General features: G+C 35.2%; 2 protein-coding genes across 2 annotated transcripts in view; both read right to left on the bottom strand.

Annotated features, from left to right (window-relative positions):
* The window catches only part of LOC125664568 (uncharacterized), a 60,976-nt gene that overhangs the window by 5,792 nt on the left and 32,603 nt on the right, over nt 1-22,581 (bottom strand). The gene's annotated exons all lie outside the window — the stretch shown is intronic.
* On the bottom strand, nt 10,107-21,454 carry LOC125672704 (uncharacterized). Its single transcript, XM_056152830.1, has 7 exons — nt 21,309-21,454; nt 19,756-19,905; nt 14,986-15,036; nt 14,730-14,873; nt 14,516-14,614; nt 13,737-13,853; nt 10,107-10,180 (listed from the first exon to the last, which is right to left on the bottom strand). The coding sequence occupies exons 1-7, from the start codon at nt 21,343-21,345 to the stop codon at nt 10,122-10,124; spliced, it is 657 nt and encodes a 218-aa protein (XP_056008805.1). The 5' UTR covers nt 21,346-21,454; the 3' UTR covers nt 10,107-10,121.

Raw genomic sequence — 22,581 nt, 5'->3', positions numbered from 1 at the left:
TTTGATGATTCTAGGGGTAGGGGTTTTGGTATCAGGGTGGGGCCAAAATGGTCAGTTATTTGATGTGTGAACAATAGACATTTTTAACTTCTTGACAACTATCATTCCAATTCTTTTCAAATTTGATATGAAACATATTTGGAACAAGGGGAACATAATTGTAAATTTCAGGATTCCAGCACCCCTGGGGCCTTAGGGGCAGGGCAAAAACTGCCCCAAAATGACCAATTTTCAAAAATCTTCTTCTCAAGAACCACACACATGTAAGAACAACTAAAATAGCATAGTGATGTAAAGCAGGAAGACCTCTATCAAAATTGTAAATTTCATGATTCCTGGGGTAGGGGTTCTGACCTGAGGGCGGGGCCAAACTTGTTATATGGTGTTTAGGTGTAAAACACTTTAGATAACATTTTCTTTAGTGCTTTTGATACTAAATTGAAACTAAATGGATAGAGCAGGTAGTCTTTTACCAAAATTGTAATTTTGATTTTCCCCAGAGTAAGGATTTTGACCCTAGGGTGGGGTCAAACTTAGTATATAAAATTTATGTGTAAGTTTGCTGATACTGTATAAAATCTACATGCATACTTTAGGAATAGCAGAAAAGGATGTACAAAAATTGGTGAATTTCACAACCCAGGGTTATGACTAGGATGAGTCCAAATTAGTCATATATTTTGATGCTTTAATGTTAATACACCTATTATTTAAAGCCTTTCATCAGTGTGTGCACTTTTGAGGGCAGTGAAGTGTTAAGAACACATCTTGTTAAATGTACTGTTGCTGAACATTAGAATTTAGCTTAGATAATCAGAACAGGATTTTTTTTTTTAGATTTCATAGCCCATGGAAGTAGATATACTTTTCACTAGTATTCAGGTGACCGATAAGGCCTGTGGAAGTAGAGATACTTTTTCACTTGTATTCAGGTGACCGATAAGGCCTGTGGAAGTAAAGATACTTTTTCACTAGTATTCAGGTGACCGATAAGGCCTGTGGAAGTAGAGATACTTTTTCACTAGTATTCAGGTGACCGATAAGACCTGTGGGCGTCTTGTTTGTGTTTCGTTATGGAGATACTGGATTTATTCCAGCCATTTCTTGTGCTTCTTGTAACATGTGAAACTCTTTACAAGAATGAATGGAATAACTCTCCGGCTTATACACCAGAGTTATGGGACTTTTAAATTGTTGATAAACACAGGGGCTAAGCCCGTTTTGGGCCCGAACTCTGTGATACCATAAATATACTTATGGTATCACAGAGTTCAGACCCAAAACAGGCTTAGCCTCTGTGTTGATAAAGGTATATTTCTATACTGGATTGGAAACAAACTCTCTCTCTGTCTCTCTCTCTCTCTCTCTCTCTCTCTCTCTCTCTCTCTCTCTCTCTCTCTCTCTCTCTCTCTCTCTCTATATATATATATATATAAAGCATTGAAATAGCAATGAACTTTTAAATAAACAAAACTATCACATAAGTGAAGAAATATTTAATATAAAGCACTGACAATTCACTTATTTTCACTTTTATTTGATTTGGATACCCACTTCCGCCCCTACCTGGGGTTGAACTCGCAATCTGTGGAGCCAAATCTTTTAACAGCGTGTGACCAGCACGCTAGACCGCTTGACCATCTCGGCTATATATATATATATATACACACACACACACACACACAGGTGTTGAGTACAGCAATCCAATATCAAGAAATTCAACAAATCAGAATTCCACCGGAGTTTGATCAATATGTAACTGATCAATGATGATATTATTAGAAGATGTGATGACTCACAATGAACTGCATTTCTGCATATACAGGGATCGAGTAGATAAACCTGTTAGCATGGAGAGGGAAGTGTGTTTACTTTGATACTCTGATTTCAGGATGTAAATAAATATTTATAATTCCTGCCTTGTTGTATTCTTGAACATTGATCTGTTAGGATATTGCTTTTAAAGTTGCTCATTTCCTAACAACTGCACAATTTCCTTATGCTATTTTTATTCTTAATCCAACTGATTTAACATCAACAAAATGTAGTCGTGCAGATAGCTCTGTCTTTTTTTAATCAAATGCATTGATAGGTGATTTCCTCTTGTTTTAAATTCACCCAAGATCATTGTTTTCTCAGAATAATAAGTAAATTTTTACTCGCTCATTCTTGGTGAGAGTAAGGGTGAAGATGACATTTAGAAATACCCTGTATACAGAAATGTAGAAATACCCTTTATACAGTTTTGTGAAATGCACTTACCTTTACAAACTGGTATATACCAATTGAAGAAGTGATTGAATAACAATGTCCAATATTTTATACCCCCCCCTTTCAGAAGAAAGGGTTTTCCTGTACATGTATATTGATTTTGGCTTGTCTGTAACACATTTGTTTCCAAAGTGAGATAATGTATGGTGTGTTGGATAATCTTGAAACCTTTTACAGTGCTTCATTACAATTTGATGATGTGTGTATTATTGGGACATTAGGATGCAATTATTATGTCTCCTCTCTACTAGGGGGAGACATATTGTTTTGTACTTTCCGTCCATCTGTCAGTCCATCTGTCCATCCGTCCATATGTCCATCTGTCTGTCCGTCTGTCTGTCCATCCGTCTGTCCATCTGTCTGTCCGTCCGTCTGTCCTTCTGTCAGTCACAAAATCTAAAAGACTTGTGAATGTTTCTCCTACTGCATGGCTTAGCGGATAGACTTGAATCTTTGTCATTGTCATTGAATGATGTTCACATTGTTCTGACCAGGGATCTAATATTTTCCTATAATTTACAGTGGATCAGAGAGGAATGATTTATAGGTTTTTTCATGTACAAGGGTATGCTCACTTTCCTACTGTACTATAATTTACAGTGGATCAGAGAGGAATGATTTATAGGGTTTTTTCATGTACAAGGGTATACTCACTTTCCTCCTGGTACTTCATCAGAACAGTCATTGTTTTTGTATTGTATACAACAATGACATTGGCCACATCGATGTTGAATGTTTTCTACATCTTCCTTAATGCACAAAGTGCAATTCATAATGTCTATGTTCCTATTCATCTGTTCTCCTCCATACCATGTACTGACATGCAGCACATTAAGGGGAGGGGGAGTACTTCAGAGCACTTTAAATTGGGGGGCTGGTGAGACATTTGCTTTAAAAAAGAACCAAATTGTATTTAATGAGTATAATGTAAGAAGGCTGTAGGAATAATTTGTCACTCCTTCAGTTTGTTCAGTAATTCATACCATGTGAAGAAATTATCTAAATACATGTACTACTAATAAAACGAAATTTGTTTGGAATTATTATTTGTGTAGTTATTTGAACGAATCAAGAGATATCTTGACAAGTCAATTGACTTGAATTTGTGTCGAGTGCACTCATCTGTTTACAGTCAATAAACATCTGTTTACAGTCAATAAACATCTATTTACAATCAATAAACATCTGTTTACAAAAATTAATAAACATCTGTTGGACATATTACCCCCGGTATGTATTGTGGTGGTATTCATTTTTTAATGGACCCTAAATAAACACTCTACATTGAGTATACAAGTCCGCTTTTTTTTTTATAAATATGTAGATTATAGATATGTAGTTCAAGAGTTGTATCCACTTCCTTAATCGATAGGAATAGTTTATCAATTTGAAGTGAATTTCTGGAAACATGTGTCAACACATTTCCTTGTATACTCGATAGGAAAAGTTTATCAATCTGAAGTGAATTTCTTCATACATGTTTCAAAATATTTTCAAAAATCAAGATTGTACATGTTCTAGTACCTGAAAGCACAGAAAAGGACGTTCTCCTGGAAGTGTTTAAGCCCTGTTCAGAATTATTATATATTTGTACATAGTTCCTGATAAACTCCAAAAATTTTCACCATGGACTTTCCTATACTGCTATTCTGATTTTGAAAAATAGAATTTGAATTTCCAAATACTGGTACAAGTATGCAACAAGTACAGGTACTCTATGTATAGAAATTGATCATGAAATTTTAGAAAATCGTTCCAAAACATGGAAATTAACCATAATTGTACAACTAAAAAATGTGCTTTCAGCAGACTAGTTAGGACTTAGGAGCATCATTATGGTTCTAAATGTATTTGACTATACAGATATTGTTGTATATTCTTGCCTACTTTCTTTCGCAGTGTTGTTGTCGATTAAATTTCTGCTTATCATCACTGATTGTTATATTTTTAATTATCTAAGATTGGTCCTAGCTGTGTTTTATTGATTGTTATAGTGTCATTGATTGGTCCATGTGTTTTATTGATTGTTATGTTGTCATTGATTGGTCCCTGTGTTTTATTGATTGTTATGTTGTCATTGATTGGTCCCTGTGTTTTATAGGGGGCTACATCTCTGGAAGCGACCCTCCCAAGATAATCCAGGAAGCCATTTTACAGCTCTGTTCAGAACTTAAGGATGACTCCGTGGCACTTGCAGATGCCATTGCTCCGACAGATTTCATTCTGAACTCCCCAATTGGAAAATCTGATGGACAGGTAATGGCCAATGTCATCTGCATCTAAACATTCTCAGCCCAACATGAAATAAAAGATTATCAACCCAACACGAAATAAAACATTCTCAAGCCAACACGAATTAATTTCTCAATCCAACACGAAATTTAAACATTATTAAGAGGGAATGGATTATAAATTATAAACATTCTCAACCTAACACAATGTGAAACATTAGATTATAGATTATAATCATTCTCAACCTACACAAAGTGAAACATTATAAAGAGGAAATAGGTTACACATTATAACCATTCTGAACTAAAACACAAAGTGAAACATTATAAAGAAGGAATATATTAAAGATTATAAACATTCTCAACTAAAACACACAGTGAAACATTATAATGAGGGAATAAATTATAGATTATAAATTTTGACTTGATTTGTCACCCTAAATAGTTTTGAAGTTTTTGACACAAAGTTTGATGATAGAGGAAGATTGTACATAATTAACACTCTTATAGATGTAAATATAGAAATTAATGTTGGATTATGACATCATTAGGGCAAAACATTTCTCAGAGTTTTGGCATTTTATTATGTATCTCTCATAGTACATCATTGTGAGGAATATTTTTAAGTCACTCCATGTTTTCAAAATAAAATTATTAGCATGTTTTTGATTAATAAATCTCCCTCCATCAGCAGACAACTAATAACATTTCTAATATCTTATTATTACAAATGATTAGGATGTTTTTGATTAATAAATCTCCCTCCGTCAACAGACAACAAATAACATTTCTAATATCTTATTATTACAAATTATTGGTGGTATATTTAGATATGGTTTTGTTACATAAAATTTAAAGTTTGAAAATGAAAATTTAGAGTTTCATAGATTTCATTTAGATAATTTTTTTTTTTTTTTTTTTTACATTTTTCAGCAGTTACGAGTATTTAACCTAAAAGCATATAGCAGTGCTTTAATATTATCTATCAGTGTATGCATAGAATGTCGTACAGACATACAAATATTTACATTTAAAGTGTATAGGAGATATGGGTCAGTGATTTTGTTGTTTACATTTTTATTGTATAGGAGATATGGGTCAGTGATTTTGTTGTTTACATTTATATTGTATAGGAGATATGGGTCAGTGATTTTGATGTTTCCATTTATATTGTATAGGAGATATGGGTCAGTGATTTTGATGTTTAAATTTATAGTGTATAGGAGATATGAGTCAGTGATTTTGTTGTTTACATTTATATTGTATGGGAGATATGGGTCTATGATTTTGATGTTTACATTTACATTGTATATGAGATATGGGTCAGTGATTTTATAGTTTACATTTACATATATTGTATATTAAAACATTTTTGTTACGCAATCCTTTGTCTTTTTAGGCTTTTATATGGAAGAAAGTCCACTTGCAGTGAAAAGGTTACCTGTAGGTGTCCAATAAGTTGACAATTGCTGTACATTATTTTTAAGAATGGACAGATACTGTCCGTTCTTATAAATAATGGACAGTAATTGTCAACTTATTGGACACCTACAGGTAAACCCAATAACTTATTAGACATCTACAGCTAAACCCAATAACTTATTAGACATCTACAGGTAAACCCAATAACTTATTAGACATCTACAGGTAAACATAATAACTTATTAGACATCTACAGGTAAACCCAATAACTTATTAGACATCTACAGGTAAACCCAATAACTTATTAGACATCTACAGGTAGGCTGAAAATAAGAGAAAGACATATCATAAAGACATACGAATTTAATTTTAAATTCCCTACAAAGTAAGAATCAACACAGATATCGGAAAAATCACTGAAACACTTAAAAATGATATTTCCCTTTAGTAGAATTCTCTGCTTCAACTCGTAAGATTTACAATTTTTTAAATCCATTGGCCATTACTATATCGCATCAAAACTTAAATTTGAAAGACATATTTCCATACTGTATTTGAATTTCGCTGGATTCAGAGGCACATACCGAAACTTCTTCACAACGCTTTTTTTATGTTTTCTTTATTAGCATATCTTAATTCTGAATTATTATTTTCGATTTCATGAATAATTTCATTTCACGAGATAGGTGTTTTGGGTTCTTTTGGCTGGTGTTAGTTATTTCCTCATCCAAATATTCAAAAACACAATGCTTTTCAGATCAAAATTTGGCTTCATAACTTTTTCACCCTCCATATCCAGAATATTTGCAATACTTTCACTAAAATCCTTAAATTTTGACTATGCAATGAAAATGCTCTCCCCATCAGAGGAAGACATGTTGATATGGCTCAGTACGATAGAAAGAATGAATATAAAACCTGCAGTAGAAGACTACTCACATGACAGTGTCCAATAAGTGAACAAAAGAAACAGAATTCTATGCAAGACTGGTTATATTGTCAGACTATTCAAAATAATTCTATTCATAATTATCATTGTCAGTGGATTTACCTGATTCTTAGATCAAAAGATGTAATGTTTTAAGTAGAATATAAGCCTCAAACTGTCCATTCTGTGAGAGAAAAAACTGATCTCGGCCCTACGGGCCTCGATCAGTTCTTTCTCTCACAGAATGGACAGTTTTTGGCTTATATCCTTTACGGAGATATGGGTCAGTGATTTTGTTTACATTTATATTGTATTGGAGATATGGTTCAGTGGTTTTGTTGTTTACATTTATATTCTGTAAAGGAGAAAGACCGAAAACTGTCCATTCCGTGAGAGAAAGAACTAATCGAGGGCCTACTGAGTGACTAAACTATTTGTCAATTTCACAGGATCCGATACAGATTTTTTTCCCCACAATTGATACTTCATTACACAACAACTAGAAAGTTAGAAAATGCAAGGCCCCCTGAATCCCTATAGTCAGGTGCTCTACCAGCCGTAGGCCCTCGATTAGTTCTTTCTCTCACGGAATGGACAGTTTTCGGCCTTTCTCCTACTTAAAACATGATTTTCTTTTTGTGAGGTGGAATCAAATAAACAAAATGTAGAAAACTTGTATTCAGAATGAATTGTTCCAGGTAGCATACATGCAATAGTAAGTTCATTGTTTACAGAATAGACAGTCACAGGTAAGTTAAGGTGCTCAGCATTTTGTTTAATGGCTATTGTGTTACATTATGCTACATAACAAAAGACTTTGTCTATGGACACTTACAGATGGGTTTTGGTAAATATTTATACAAGTATGTGATGTTTCTGAATCAATTGAAAGTTCCCCTATGTAAGATAAACATGTCCTCCTCTGATGGAGAAAGTGGGTTTTTTTTTAAATTCAGTCAAAATTCAAGGAAACTGAAGATATGCAAAATACTGATGGTATATTAAGATAAATTTTGGACGTATAAACGGAAAATAGTAAAACACAAAATGAAGCAAACTTTGACCTGAAGGTGGTTTCATTTTCAGACATTTCTGATGAGGAACTTATGAATGCTGGCCAGGATATTGAAAATATTGAGACTTTCTTAAACCGCTGAATCAAGATGAATTAGACGAGTTACTGAAGAAAGGACATCGAACCATCGGCAGATGGAAATACATTATTGTGTCCGACTTGACCAGTGCATTCCATCAGATTCCTCTGTGGCATTGTGACGCCTTATCGAGGAGTACGTTTGTACACTAGGTATGATATAGGCATGCCAGGCTCAGAAACTGCTCTTGAGGAGCTTATGTGCAGAGTACTCGGAGACTGTTTACAAGAAGGTAGTGTGGCTAAACTAGCTGATGACCTATATTGTGGAGGGCAAACAGTGGAGGAATTACTCAACAATTGGGAAAGCGTGCTTGAGTCACTTGCACTGTGTGGACTTCATTTGTCTCCTACTAAAACCATCATATGCCCCCGTTCGACCACAATACTTGGATGGAATTGGACGGAAGGTAAGATGTCTGCCAGCAAACACAAGGTCTCCACATTATCATCATGCAGTGTTCCCGATACAGTGAAAGGCCTTCGATCATTTCTTGGTGCATATAAGATTCTTGGGCGGGTACTTCCAAACTGTTCTGATATACTTAACCCATTAGAAAACTCGATTGGAGGAATGCAATCCAAAGACAAAGTACAGTGGACTGATGAGCTGCGTCAACATTTCAAGAACGCACAAGAAAAGCTGTCATTAAGCAAAGCAATTATGTTACCCATTCCGTCTGATGAACTTTGGATTGTTACAGATAGTTCCGTCAGCAAACGAGGCCTAGGAGCTACTATGTATGCCATGCGCAAAGGAAAACTAAATCTTGCTGGATTTTTTAGTGCCAAATTAAGAAAGCATCAAGTAACATGGCTGCCGTGTGAAATTGAAGCATTATGTATCGCAGCAGCAATTAAACACTTTTGTCCATTCATAATTTAATCTGTAAAACAAACTCATGTACTTACTGACAGTAAACCATGTGTGGAAGCCTTTGAAAAACTTCGTCGTGGAGAGTTCTCATCAAGTCCAAGAGTCACATCCTTTTTGTCCGTGGCTAGTCGGTACCGAACTTCTATACAACACCTTGCTGGCTCAGCTAATGTACCCTCTGATTTCGCAAGTCGGAATGCCCCAGAATGTTCCGAACTGCGATGCCAGATATGCAGTTTTATTGCTCAAACAGAATACTCTGTTGTAAGGTCAGTGTGCTTACAAGATGTGCTTGATAGTAAAGTCAATTTACCCTTTACAACACGCTCTGCTTGGGTGTCCATCCAGTCGAAGTGGCCTGACTTACTAAGAACCCATGCACATCTCAAACAAGGAACTCGTCCATTCCGGAAACTAACTAACATTAGAGATGTGAAGCGTTACCTTAGCGTTGCTAACATTGCTAGAGATGGTATCTTAGTCGTACTTCGTTCAAATCCATTTCAACCTACTACAGAAGCAATCATAGTGCCCCGATCAGTATTGGAAGGATTAATTACTGCACTACATGTCTCACTTGACCACCCTACGCGTAACCAGATGCAGCAAGTCATGAAACGACATTTTTATGCTCTCGACCTGATGAAGGCCATCGAAAATGTGTGTGAAACGTGCCACGTATGTGCTTCCTTAAAAAAAAATCCCAGACCAGTTCATTCCTCAGTCTTCTGAAGAACCAACTGAAACATTTGGCATAATGTTTGCTGCTGACGTACTTAAGCGAAACCGCCAACTCATCTTTCTGCTCAGAGAATGTGTGACATCATTTACCGCCGCCTGTCTCATAGTTGATGAGAAACGAGATACCTTACGGAAAGCTATTCTCCGTCTGGCTCTTGAGTTACGACCTCTGGATGGACCCCCAGCTGTCATTCGTGTGGATCCTGCTCATGGGTTTATGGGGCTTCGTGATGATGATACTCTTATGAAGTATCGAATCACCTTAGAAATCGGTCGAGTAAAAAATAAGAACAAAAATCCAGTAGCAGAAAAGGCAATAGGGGAGTTGGAAGAAGAAATACTTCGACAAGAGCCAGGTGGAGGTCCTGTGACTGATCTGAAACTGACAATAGCAGTGGCAAGACTCAATTCTCAAATCCGGTTCACTGGACTCTCAGCTCCTGAATTGTGGACTCAGCGAAGTCAGTACACCAATGAACAAATTCCAGTGTCAGACTTCTATACGATGAATTCCAAGTAGACCCTTCGGGAAGCCAACCATTCTTCCAGTGCTTTATCTAAATGGAAAAGCAACAAGACCCAGCATCAACAGTCACTCCGAGTAGGCGACCTAGTATATTTATATTGTGATCGTGACAAATCTAAAGCAAGAAACCGCTACATAATCACAGCAATTGATGGAGAATGGGGCTACATCAAAACGTTCTCTGGTCGACAGATTCGTGCTAATTCTTACAAGGTCAAACTAGTGGAGTGCTATAATGTTCCTTGTGAAATACTCCAGCCCAAGTTGCTACCTAAATACCCAGATGACGACGCTGAGGAACATGAGGACCACCCGGACTGTATCGAAGGAAGCCATGATACCGATGGGATGGAGTCACAAGAACCAATACGAGATCACAGTACAATACCTCCACTTCTATCTGTACCACCCAGCGACGAGAATGAACCAACCAAATGCACCGTGGTAACCCCCGTTCCTGAGGACCAGATTGAGGGAGTCGCACCACAACATTCTGAATTCCAATCGCAGCGACCAATTCGTGACCGCCGTCCGCCTAAATATCTAAAAGATTTTGTACTTTCATGACTGAATACGTTTGTAGTTCCTATCGTATGTTTCTTATATTACCATTATGAGCATTTATTATTTCAAAGAAGCAAAAGGAAGCTGCGCCATTACATTATGTGTGTTTTATCGAAGTGACTGTGAACGAGTTAATTAACTGTAATCGTGAGAAGGAACGAATTGTCTATTATTGTGTGTGCACGTTGTTGTTTTGCTATGAACTCTATAGATAAAGGTTTTGACTGTTTATTTAAGGCATCTGTGTTATAACATATTGGCGCTGATCTGCTCTGAATACGCAGTTCAAGAAAGCTACACATGCGTGGAAGAGGTTGTCTGTGCATCGCCATGTTTGTTTACATATGTATCGATCTCGGATTGATTTCTTGTTGAATTTCAAATATCCTTTATGCACAACTTCCAGTCAGGTCAAAGATGTGTAACCGATATGATCTAAATAAGTATGATATTTTAAACTCATATATTTGTTTTTCTTGTATAACTTCATAAATGTGCATCACTGTTCTGATGTTCTTTTGATGACATAATCGGTATATAATGCAGAATAATTGACGCAGCTTTTCTTTCATATTTGAAATAAGAATGGTGGTATTTTCTACCGAGTTCCTTTCCGCAAATGAAAAGCGACTTGATTCGTATCAATTGATACATACATACAGTAAATCTCATTCTCTAATGTGCTCGTTGATATAAAACACATGCACTAAAGGAGACGATTTCAATTGAAGAAAACAACAGACAACAATACATATATTATTTTTGGCGTATTTCTGTTTGATAAAATAATATTCCTCGTTGGCGAACGAGATGAAAATTGCATTATTTCACTTTTGTATATTGACGATGATTTGTAGTAATACTGAATGTTTAAAAAAGCATAAAAACTGATGCCCCCGTATTGTAGTAAAGTTGATGATGACCAAGGTTAAAGTTAATAAAAGTAGGTGAAACCCCAAGGTCAAAATTACGATGTCAATAACTTTGGTACCCGAATAAAGGTCTTGTCACAAGGAATACACATGTCCGATCGACAGGGGATACTTACTCCTCCTAGGCACCTGATCCCATCTCTGGTGTGTCCAGGGGTCCGTGTTTGCCCACCTATCTATTTTGTATTGCTTATATGAGTTATGAGATTGATAACTGTTCGTTATCTTCACCTTTCATGTGATGAAAGCCCTAGCACTAAACGTTAAAAATTGACCAAGGTTAAAGTTATTTCAAGAGCATGTCAAAACCAAGGTCAAGGACATGAGATCAAAAAGTTAGAGATGCCTTGTTTCAAGGAAAACTCTCCATGCAAGAAATGAAAGCTTTATCACCTTCCAGGGGTCCGTGTTTGCCCAACTATCTATTTTGTATTGCTTATAGGAGTTATGAGATTGGCAAAGGCAAAAGTTTTTACAGAAAGACGGACATACCAAAAACGGGGAAAAGAAGCATCCGAGTCCGAGGGGCAATCGACAGTTTATTTTTCAACTTCTCGAGATCGACAACGATGTAATTATTTCTCTTCTGGCATGTTAATGTTTTAAGTGTAAACATATTTTTACTTAATTTATATCAACTTTTCAACTTAATGGTTTGTGACTCACCACATTTCAGAGAACGTTTAGTAAAACTCTTCTCAAATCAATAACATCAAAATGTACGACTTTTCAAAAATAAATTTCACGATGAATTAAAGAGAATACCTTTTAACATTATAGACAGTTGCTTCTTCAAAACAAATGCTACAGGAGTTTGAACAGTCAGAATTTTGCAAATTCTATGGTTATTATAACGATTTAGTCTACAAATACAATCTATCATTGGGTCAAATGCTGTCTGACGTGTTTCATACCAATTCTTAGGCCGTTCTTGGCACACTGAATTTGAGTACGGATTACTACGTTTATCTGATCAAAATATAGGGGTCACGGCGGGTGTGACCGGTCAGCAGGGGATACTTACTTCTCCTAAGCACCTGATCTCACCTCTGATCCAGGGGTCTGTGCTTGACCAACTCTTAATTTTGAATTTGTAATAGAAGTTATGAGATTGATCAATGTTCGTTATCTTCATCTTTTCATTTCTAACAAATGATTTGAAGTTTGCATATATATATTTCATAAAGCCAGTTGCTAAAATCACCATCTTCGTATCAACAGAGACGCATTTTTCACCTGAGATGAACCTCGAATTTTAGTTATCAGAGTTCATGTTTGTGTCGGAAGTATGTGAACCAAACTAATATCAAATGTAGATTAGAATACCGATTTTGTCAACAAACTACGACTATCAGAACTCCTAAACACATACTCATAGACCGGAAACTGCAATGAGAAAGATTCCGATTTTTCTTCTCTGTCGGTTTGAAAGAACGCAGTACATACACTACAAACATCATGCGATAAATTACTTTTACTTGGGCTGGAAGAAGAGGATCGCCATTATCTTTATATCCTACTTTCATGCAAATAAGTCGACTCTCATTGATTGAGAAACATTATGTAAAATTTATACAGTACCATTTCTGATGCACAAGATGCGCATTTCCACAAATAATGTCTCTTATTACTAAATGAATTTATTACTTTTTGGATAGACCTGTTGGTAAACTACTCAATGATTAACAATGTTTTAAAAATGCTATAGTAATTTCAAACTTTCCTTGGAATGTAAAATACAATTAGTCACGTGATGAAATCTTATAATATCCGAAATATTGTCTCGATAATTGAAACCATTTCGTTATAGGTAAAATATGGTCTCACAATTGAGTACACGAATAAGGAATTCAGCAATGTAGTATGCCTTAACAAACATTTAACAACAGTCAATCATTTGTAAACGTTAAACATTTACAAAACAAGTCGTTAGAGGAGTGGCCCAAAAATCGATATGTAAGTAGTTATTTAGGTTAGTATGTTTTTCTATCCATTGAGGTTAGTATAGTAAGTTGATTCGTTGCATAACACACAAAAGAGGCTCAAATCTAAGTAATATCTACAGAAACAGGCTATTTCACTATCATTTACCGTTTCCAGCACCATTGCTTTCTTGAGGGTCATATTCCACACAATCCGTGTATGCTTGTGTCGTACCATTACGATACATATCAAAACAAAAGGTGATATAAATACTGGAATTTTCACCTGCAAGATAAAAGACAACATTACAGAGAGTTGTTGCAAAGGTGAAGCCGACGAAGGTGTAGATAACGAACAGTGATCAACCTCCTAACTCCTATAAGGAATGCAAAATAGAGAGTTCGGAAAACACGGACCCCTGGACACACCAGAGGTGGGATCAGATGCGTACGAGGAGTAAGCATCCACTGTAGACCGGTTACACCCGCCGTTAATAAGAAATTGGCACAATTCTTAGTAAATGTATTGTTCTACATGGTATATACTTAGTACTTCTTACATATGACATCAAAGCACCCATAATGTACCCCCCATTTGCTAACGATTTGATTGATATATTAACATAAACTTCATATTTGTTGGTCCCACAAATGTGACTGGATATTTGTTTTTCTTACATGACTCAATGTAATAACAGTAATTTGTGTATACCGGTATTTGACATGTAAAGTGAAAGGTAATTTTACACATCGTCGAGGTTTTATTAGACAGACCTATATAGATTGTGGTTTATAGTTGTCTAGTTGATGTAGTATGTGGATTTGTAAGTTGTTTGCTACAATTTTGTGATATGTATACTCATTCTGCACACATGTACTAGATAGTTGCGCGTAGTGTTAGGATCTGCTGGTGGGTGTGAGGAGGAGACGGTAAAGTAGTTATCGTACCCGATGTCTTACATCCATCTTCATACTTTTCATTGCAAGAGACATATTCGGTATGTGAAGCGCCTCTGTGTACCATACACTGTGTGGGTGGAGGTAGTCCTGTGTGAATGAAACATATAATTATGACCTAGTTAGTCAGCTACACGCTATTGAAAGTGAGACAGACATGCTTTTATAATTATTATTTATATGTATCAACGGAATATGTATTTACCACTTAAAGATTGTTTTCCAAACTCTGCAAGTATATAATGTCTTCCGGACTTCAAATTTCTTAGAACTTCAAGGATTGCAACACTACCATTTAGCTGGATACGATGATTACAAAATTCGCACTGATTTCCCTGGGCATCACAATCTAAGAAGAAAAGACCGCATTTATATTCTAAACACACGACTGTATTCAGGGACAGTTCTTAAAATGAATTTTCTTTTCTTTCACGATTTCAACTGAACTCAATTCATTTTACCTGAACATGTATTATTTTTGTTGACCGTCTGTATCTGCAAAATCCCGGTACCTTCAAAACAGAAATATTTATCCAGATTTATTTACCCTGATTACATGCATCAGAAATTCATTTTAACAGAATATTCAAATGATGCACTACATGTACTTGCTGTATGTATTCACTTAAAATCTTTAGATGCATCAGAGAACCTTCAATTTTTGGAAGGGATTATTTATTGTGGGGGAGGTCTCTGAAGAACAAAAGGCAGACTGTTATCTAAGTTTTTTCTTATTTCATAATATCTGTGATTTCTTTTCACAACACAGACATATTAACAAAAAGAGGGTGTTGCACAAAAGCGGTAACTTTCCCTAATCGGAGCTCCGTGTCAACACTCGTGACGTAGAACTGACCTTCATCTTATTGCGTATTTGCGATTTAAAGGGAAAGGCAACCCTAACCATATACAGTATTTGCTTTTATGAATAAAGTATTACTTACTGATATCGTAATTGACAGTCTTTAACAACAAAAATCCTTGATTAACAAATAAATCAATATTAATCTATCATGCACTTTGAATTACCCGCTGCTAAGAGAGTAACCAATGAAGTTTAATTTATGACGTCACATCGTCTATTCCGGTTTATTTCATCAGCAGCACTGTAAACACGAACAGTTAAGTTTGGAGCTGTATGGATTTGAGCCCGTTCTTTCGGAAGACGAAATTGAGAAATGAAGACGTTCAGTCGAGTCGCAGACAAGACAGACGGTAAACATTCTTCATACAAATGTCTTGAACCTCAACTTGTCATTACGCAAAGGATGGATCCACATTTTATGTAGTCTTTTCTTTTCAAATGACTTAGTTGAATCGGTAATTTCGAATAAAAAAAACCCCAAAACCAAACAAACGTTTTTCACATCTCCCCTTTGCATTAGTGTAATTAACTGCTTGCCAAGAAGGCATCAGCCTATTTATTCGTAAAATCTACCACATGCACAACTTTGATGGTCTCACAGGTGCTTGGGTTGAGGACACCCCCTCCGAATAAGCTACACGAGTTGATTTAATTAATTTTTTGTTGAAAATATTTCTAATGCATGTCAACGTCTTGAATACCCATAAAGTCCAAAATACATGCAATTCAAAATAAGCCCTTTTAAAAAAAATTACCCTCACTGGTTATCGTAAGTTCTGTTATAATAACCAGTGACGGTATTTTTAAAGGGCTTATTTTGAATTATTTTGGACTTGATGGGTATGCAAGATGTTGTTGACATGCATTAGAAATATTTTCAAGAAAAAAAATAATTAAATCAACTCATGTAACTTATTCGTAGGGGGTGTACCCAAGCACCTGTGGATGATCTTAGTATCTCATCAAAAGCGAAACAGACGGTGTGACGTCAAAATTATTGATTTTTGTGGTCTTGATGGCAGCCTCTATAGATCGTGGGAATTTCAATTTTTGACATTTTCAAATTAGTACTGAAACTTATTTAGCCCATATATCAACAGAATTGTATGAAAAATCTTTATCATATGATTAATCCTATCATTTATCATGTAAAAATATTTTGGGTTGTCTTTTCCTTTAAATACCTGTAGGATTCCCCAGTACTAAGGACAAACCTAATACATTTTTTGTGTCAATACATTATACATGTAGTCTAAACATAATTTTTAATTTCGTGATAATTGAATTGTCTTTTTTCTTCGGAGTATCAGATGCACTACATACGGTTACATGTTACGAGTGTATCAAATATTTAATGTTCTCTACTACTGCAATCTAAAAGCTCTTATACTCGTATGTATCATTTTCTACATCCAACAGATGTCAATTGTACATGACTCTGAACACAAAACAAAATATGGGAAGTTTGATACGCATTACTAAAGTTCAACATAATTCGAAGTACATGCATGTACCTGTAAAAATCGATTCACCATATCAATTTGCTTCTGGAATACATATCATCTTCTTCATTCAAATAGTTTAACGGCTATTTACCTTGTTTGGCCTTAAAAAATTCTTCCAAATCTTTGCAAAGTTCACAACGGTTTTTCGTAAAAGGCACTATGCTTCGTCAATAACTTTCATTTAGAAAAACATATAACTTATCGTCAACAACCTTGATTATTAAAACACAGGTATTGCGAGCTGTATTCGGCGTGTTTGTTGCGAGTCCTGTTCACTAGCTAAACAGTGTCTGTGAAGAGTTGTCGTTATTTGTTGATATAGTTTTTGATAATGAATTATCTTTCCTTATAATATTGTCTTATCTTCAACCCGTTTAGAGTTAATCTACGAACATGTATTTCCTGTTTACCTGTGAGTGTGTTCATGCAATGCATTGTCGATTGTTCCAATCATTCTTTTTGTCTACTTAGAGCTGGCACACAGTGTAATTAGTCTTTTGCATTTCAATATATGATTCTCTTAGTATTTTGAATACCTATTTATCTATTTTGGTTTTCGAGTTTTGTATATCATGCATTTATAGAAGTAACATATTTCTGAATAATTTCTATGGAGTGCCATTGGTGTCATATGTTTAATTTACAATATGTAAGAGCTTAACTAATTTTTCTATGGAAGCAAGTTTATGATAAAATCAAATTCAAATTCTAAATATTTTCATTATGTAATATTTCTTAGTTTTTTAAATACAATTTATCTGTGTACTTGTAATTTAGTATTGTCAAAACAACTATGCTTATTACTTTAGAATACTCACGTAATACCTTTAACCGTTATGTACATCGATATTTGTAATTAGCCGTCCATTTATTACTTCTCTTGTTTGTTTCAGTCTTTTACCTCATTAAGTGCATAATAAAGACAGCGCACCGTCTTGTACATGACCCTGGGTTATACTATCTGCAAAAGTGCTGGCATAATAGTGTCCATGTTGGAAGCTTATTTCAAACTTGGCACATTATAATAAACAGGGATTTGACATGAAACGTTTATAAAAACTAGAAGCATGTTTCAATTAAGAACAAATCTAGAAGGAAAACGTAATACGAAAAAATTGTGTTCGTGAGGGATTCGAACCCGATCGTTTTAAAAAAAGGAAGCATCTTCACATATAAAAGTTGACGACGTTACCCACTGAACTACGCGCTAGACCACACTTTACTAAGGGAAATTAACGTACGGGTGAAGTTGAAAATAATATCGTTGCTGTTTTCATTTTTTATAAATTTACAAAAAAGTCCTCGTGAAACAAAATTTTAAAGCGAAAGTTAAAAAACCCCAAACTCGAAGAACATGTTCATGCTAAATTTATTTTGATTCACAGAGGCAGTGTTTCTGAAATTCGGGGATATCTCTCTATTTCAACGCTAAAAAATCATAAAAATCGCTTATTGCTTGATTGAAACTCAAAATATTTTGGCTAATTTTTGTCAATACAAGGTGAAGATAACGAACAGTGATCAATCTCATAACTCCTACAAGCAATACAAAATAGATAGTTGGGCAAACACGGACCCCTGGGCACACGTCTTTTAAACCTATTTTAAAAATTTTTTGAATCAAAACATACATTCCAAATGGTGTTATCATTTATTTGAATAACTTTCTAGTATCTGGGAAGTCTTCCCCAGTACGACCTGTTTGGTAGACGACTTTCGGTACCCCGATGACAGTTCCCGCTGAGAGGTACTTTTGGATGAGAGCTAGAGCGATAGACAGGTAGAAGTCATTCATAAAGAACTATAGTACCGATACTAAGGAAAAGACTAACAACGCAATGCCCGGGTAAGTTCTGTGGGTACTTACGGGGTTTACTGGGTCACCTAAGACCTCATATTTACTATAACTTTATTTTATCGATCTTTCATGCAACACCTTTAGGGAAATTAACATGAAACGTGTAATACCACCCTTTGAAAATGACCTTTTAAGTATTGAAATAAAGTTTTAGGCCGTTATATCACATTCCCTGTCAAAGTTTGTATTCTCCCGTTAGACAGATTTTTCTCTGCAGTAGGACATAGGTAGATATTTTTGAATATTATGGGTAATTTCATGTACTTCAAAATTACACATGTAGCTCAGTATCTATATGTTTACAGTATTGCAAATTATAAAATATAGTGATATTACGAAAACGTATCAATGTAAAAAAAAAATCGTGCGTAGAACTTTTTTTTTTATCATGTACAGTGTACGACTTAGTATTTCTTACACATGACATCAAACTATTGTTTCCTACAACTGACAGTGATAGATTTGAGTATGATGTAAAGTATTTAACTTTTTGTTAAAAAGTTGAAAAAAATTTATTGAAATGTTAAGAACACAAATGACACAATCAATACAAAGAGATACCCTGAACCACGAAAAATGAAAAGGGTTCATTAAAAAAAACGAACAACCAAAACACCCGCACAGAAAGTCCTTCAGTTGCTATTTGAACTGTAGTTTGTTATTATACTTATGTCCTTTCTATGTATTTCATTATTCCCAAGGGTTGTTTTAAATTGTTTTATATGTTATTAGGGTAATCATATCATTACATGTACATTAGGCGCTATATATTAATAATAATATTTATGCATTTTAATTCTGACATTATGAATATATTATTCACATGTATATGCACATCGATTTTATATGATCTTTTCTCTAACATTTGTTAAGCACTTTAGAGAACTAATGTTGATAGGGCACTATATAAATCTTTTAATTACAACTACAATCAACATCTGACAGTTTCTGCTAAAGTACTCATATACCAAAGAATGTGAAATAAGTATAAAAGTTTGTTTACCCCAAGGGAGCGAATATTTCACTTTGCCCACCCAAGAACCATTCTTTGTAGCATTGTCCTCAGATGAAGGCTGTTGATGTCCTAATATACAGATCTCCATCGCGTTTCTCCAATTGGTATTTATGGATACGACTGACCCCCAACAGATAACTACAAATAAATAAACATTTGTTAAATCATCTGTGAAGATTTACTCATTGGATACTAGATTGATCAACATTCGTTATCTTTACTGTTTTATTTAAGGATTCAACACGTATTTCTGCTGGTGGATACTCTTTCCCCGAGGATTGTTGTTGTTCCATGAATGCAAGGTGAAGATAACGAACAGTGATCAATCTCATAACTCCTACAAGCAATACAAAATAGATAGTTGGGCAAACACGGACCCCTGGACACACCAGAGGTGGGATCAGGTGCCTAGGAGGAGTAAGCATTCCCTGTCGACCGGTCACACCCGCCGATTATTAATTTGCATGTATGATTGATTATATGTTAATTTAAGTATAAACAATAACCACACGATAGATGTCGCCCTGTATAATACGTTATCACTCTGCGGAGTCTACAATGGACATTGAGTCTAACAGATTGGTTGGTGCCTCTCGGATTATTCTTCGAGATATCAAACATTTGTTATATGTACAAATAACCAGTTTTGGTACAAAAATAAAATGTCAAATGTTGTCTGACGTGTTTCATACCGATTGTTAAACCATTCTTGGCACACTGATTTTGACTGCGGATAACTCCGTTTACCTGATTAGGATATAGGGCTCACGGCGGGTGTGACCGGTCGACAGGGGATGCGTACTCCTCCCAGGTACCTGATCCCACCTCTGGTGTGTTCAGGGGTCCGTGTTTGCCCAACTATCTATTTTGTATTGCTTGTAGGAGTTATGAGATTGATCACTGTTTGTTATCTTCGCCTTTCGTACATCAATTGAATTGTGTCATTAAGTCATTTCCACAAATTAAAGAAAGAAAAGGTGAAGATAGCGAAGAGTGATCAATATCATAACAACTATTAGGAATACAAAAGTAAGAGTTGGAAAACACAGACCCTTGGATATACCAGAGGTGGGTCAGGTACCTAGGGAAAGTAAGCATCCCCTGTCGACCGGTCACATCAGCCGAGGATTAATTTGCATGTGTGATTGATTATATGTTAATTTAAGTTAATATGACGATACGTTAGGCATATTTTGGCGATGCATTTGTTCTTTATTTGTTTTGATAAATTGCATATAAAAACTGTGTATAGATTTTTATTGTTTTAAAAGTAAAATTCCTACTTTAGAAGAATATGAATATAAGTTACTTATTTTTCTTTCTTACAACGAAAGTATCACCGCGAGAAAAAACTTCATTTGATTATTTCTAAATCTGTAGAAATTTGAATTTTGTTATCTTTTACAACTTAAGCATCACATACCTATGTAGTTTTATATCAAAAGTAGTTGTAATGTATCCTACAATAGATAAATCCATCATATAAACACGAATCTCGTAGAATCATCTTGATCTTATTTATCACAGGAATACAAACTTACCAGTAATGAATGTTATTGTGTATTTTAATCCAGCCATTTATGATGATAATTTTATTTATCCTGGTGAATGTTCTTCATCCGTTCTGAAATACAGAATTTCCTTATTTCTATTCATACGATGGATATACATGTGACTGAAACACTAATAAAATGTGTGTGTATGTACATGTGCTTTTCTGTCATCAACTTCCCGTTTCGATCGCTCTTTGCATACGAATTTTCACTGGACATTACTTCGTATACCAGATCAAAATAGAAGGTCCAAGGCCGGTGTAAGCGGTAAACAAATCAAATATTCTGATCATTCCTCCACGGCTTGCAATTTTTGAAATGTCTTTTGTTTTTTCTGAAGCACCCCTCACCATACAAGACTGAACAATCGACACACAATGAAGTGTTTCATCACATATTTCCTTTCCATATATAGAATGATCATTCATGCCCCAATTTCCTGAATTTGACATGAACAATTGAAAATAATGAAGAGTGATCAATCTCATAACTCTCATAAAGGAGTATAGCAAACATGGACACCTGTACATATCAAAGGTGGGATCAGGTACATAGGAGGAGTAGCATCCCCTGTTGACCAGTCACACCCGGTGTGAGCCCTATATCTCAATGGGGTAAACGGAATAATCCGTAGTCAAAATCAGCGTGTAAGGAAATGACTAACAATTGATATTAAACATATCAGACAGTATTCGACCTAGTAACAGATATTTGTAAATTAGATCGTTATAACGAGTATAGAATTTGTAAAATGTTGCATTTAAACGAGACTGTTGAAACTCTTGTAACAACGTATTTGTCAGTAGCCTGCCGCGATTAAGATTTTTCTCGCCAATTCAGTGTCAATTTTCCCCTTAAATCTTCATTTCGCCATCTAAATAGAGAAAGAAGTTGTCAGAATGACGCTATGTATGAAAAGGGGGTTCAGGTTAAATGTACAACAGTTGCCAATTAAGTGAACGTGTCAGTTACATATAATCAGTATTTCTAGTGAACATTTCCTTTAGAAATATACTTATTTGTCAATTAGGATTCAATTGAATATTAAATTACTCATCGATCAATTTACATTACAGCTCCGTTTGCACTGCAATAGTTAAATTAAAACTATAAATAAATATTATCACATCATTTCATCATGTTCTCATATCCAGTTGTCATGTGATTGTTTTCTTTGTCAAGTACTTGTAAAATAATCAGCACATACGTCAAGTGCATCCGCAAGTAACCACCTACGTTAAAATTAGAGTTGCTAAACATC

The sequence above is a fragment of the Ostrea edulis genome, chromosome 1, assembly GCF_947568905.1.
Source record: "Ostrea edulis chromosome 1, xbOstEdul1.1, whole genome shotgun sequence".
Classification (NCBI taxonomy): domain Eukaryota; kingdom Metazoa; phylum Mollusca; class Bivalvia; order Ostreida; family Ostreidae; genus Ostrea; species Ostrea edulis.
The sequence above is the reverse complement of the archived record's forward strand: the minus strand, read 5'-3'. Positions and strand labels throughout refer to the sequence as shown.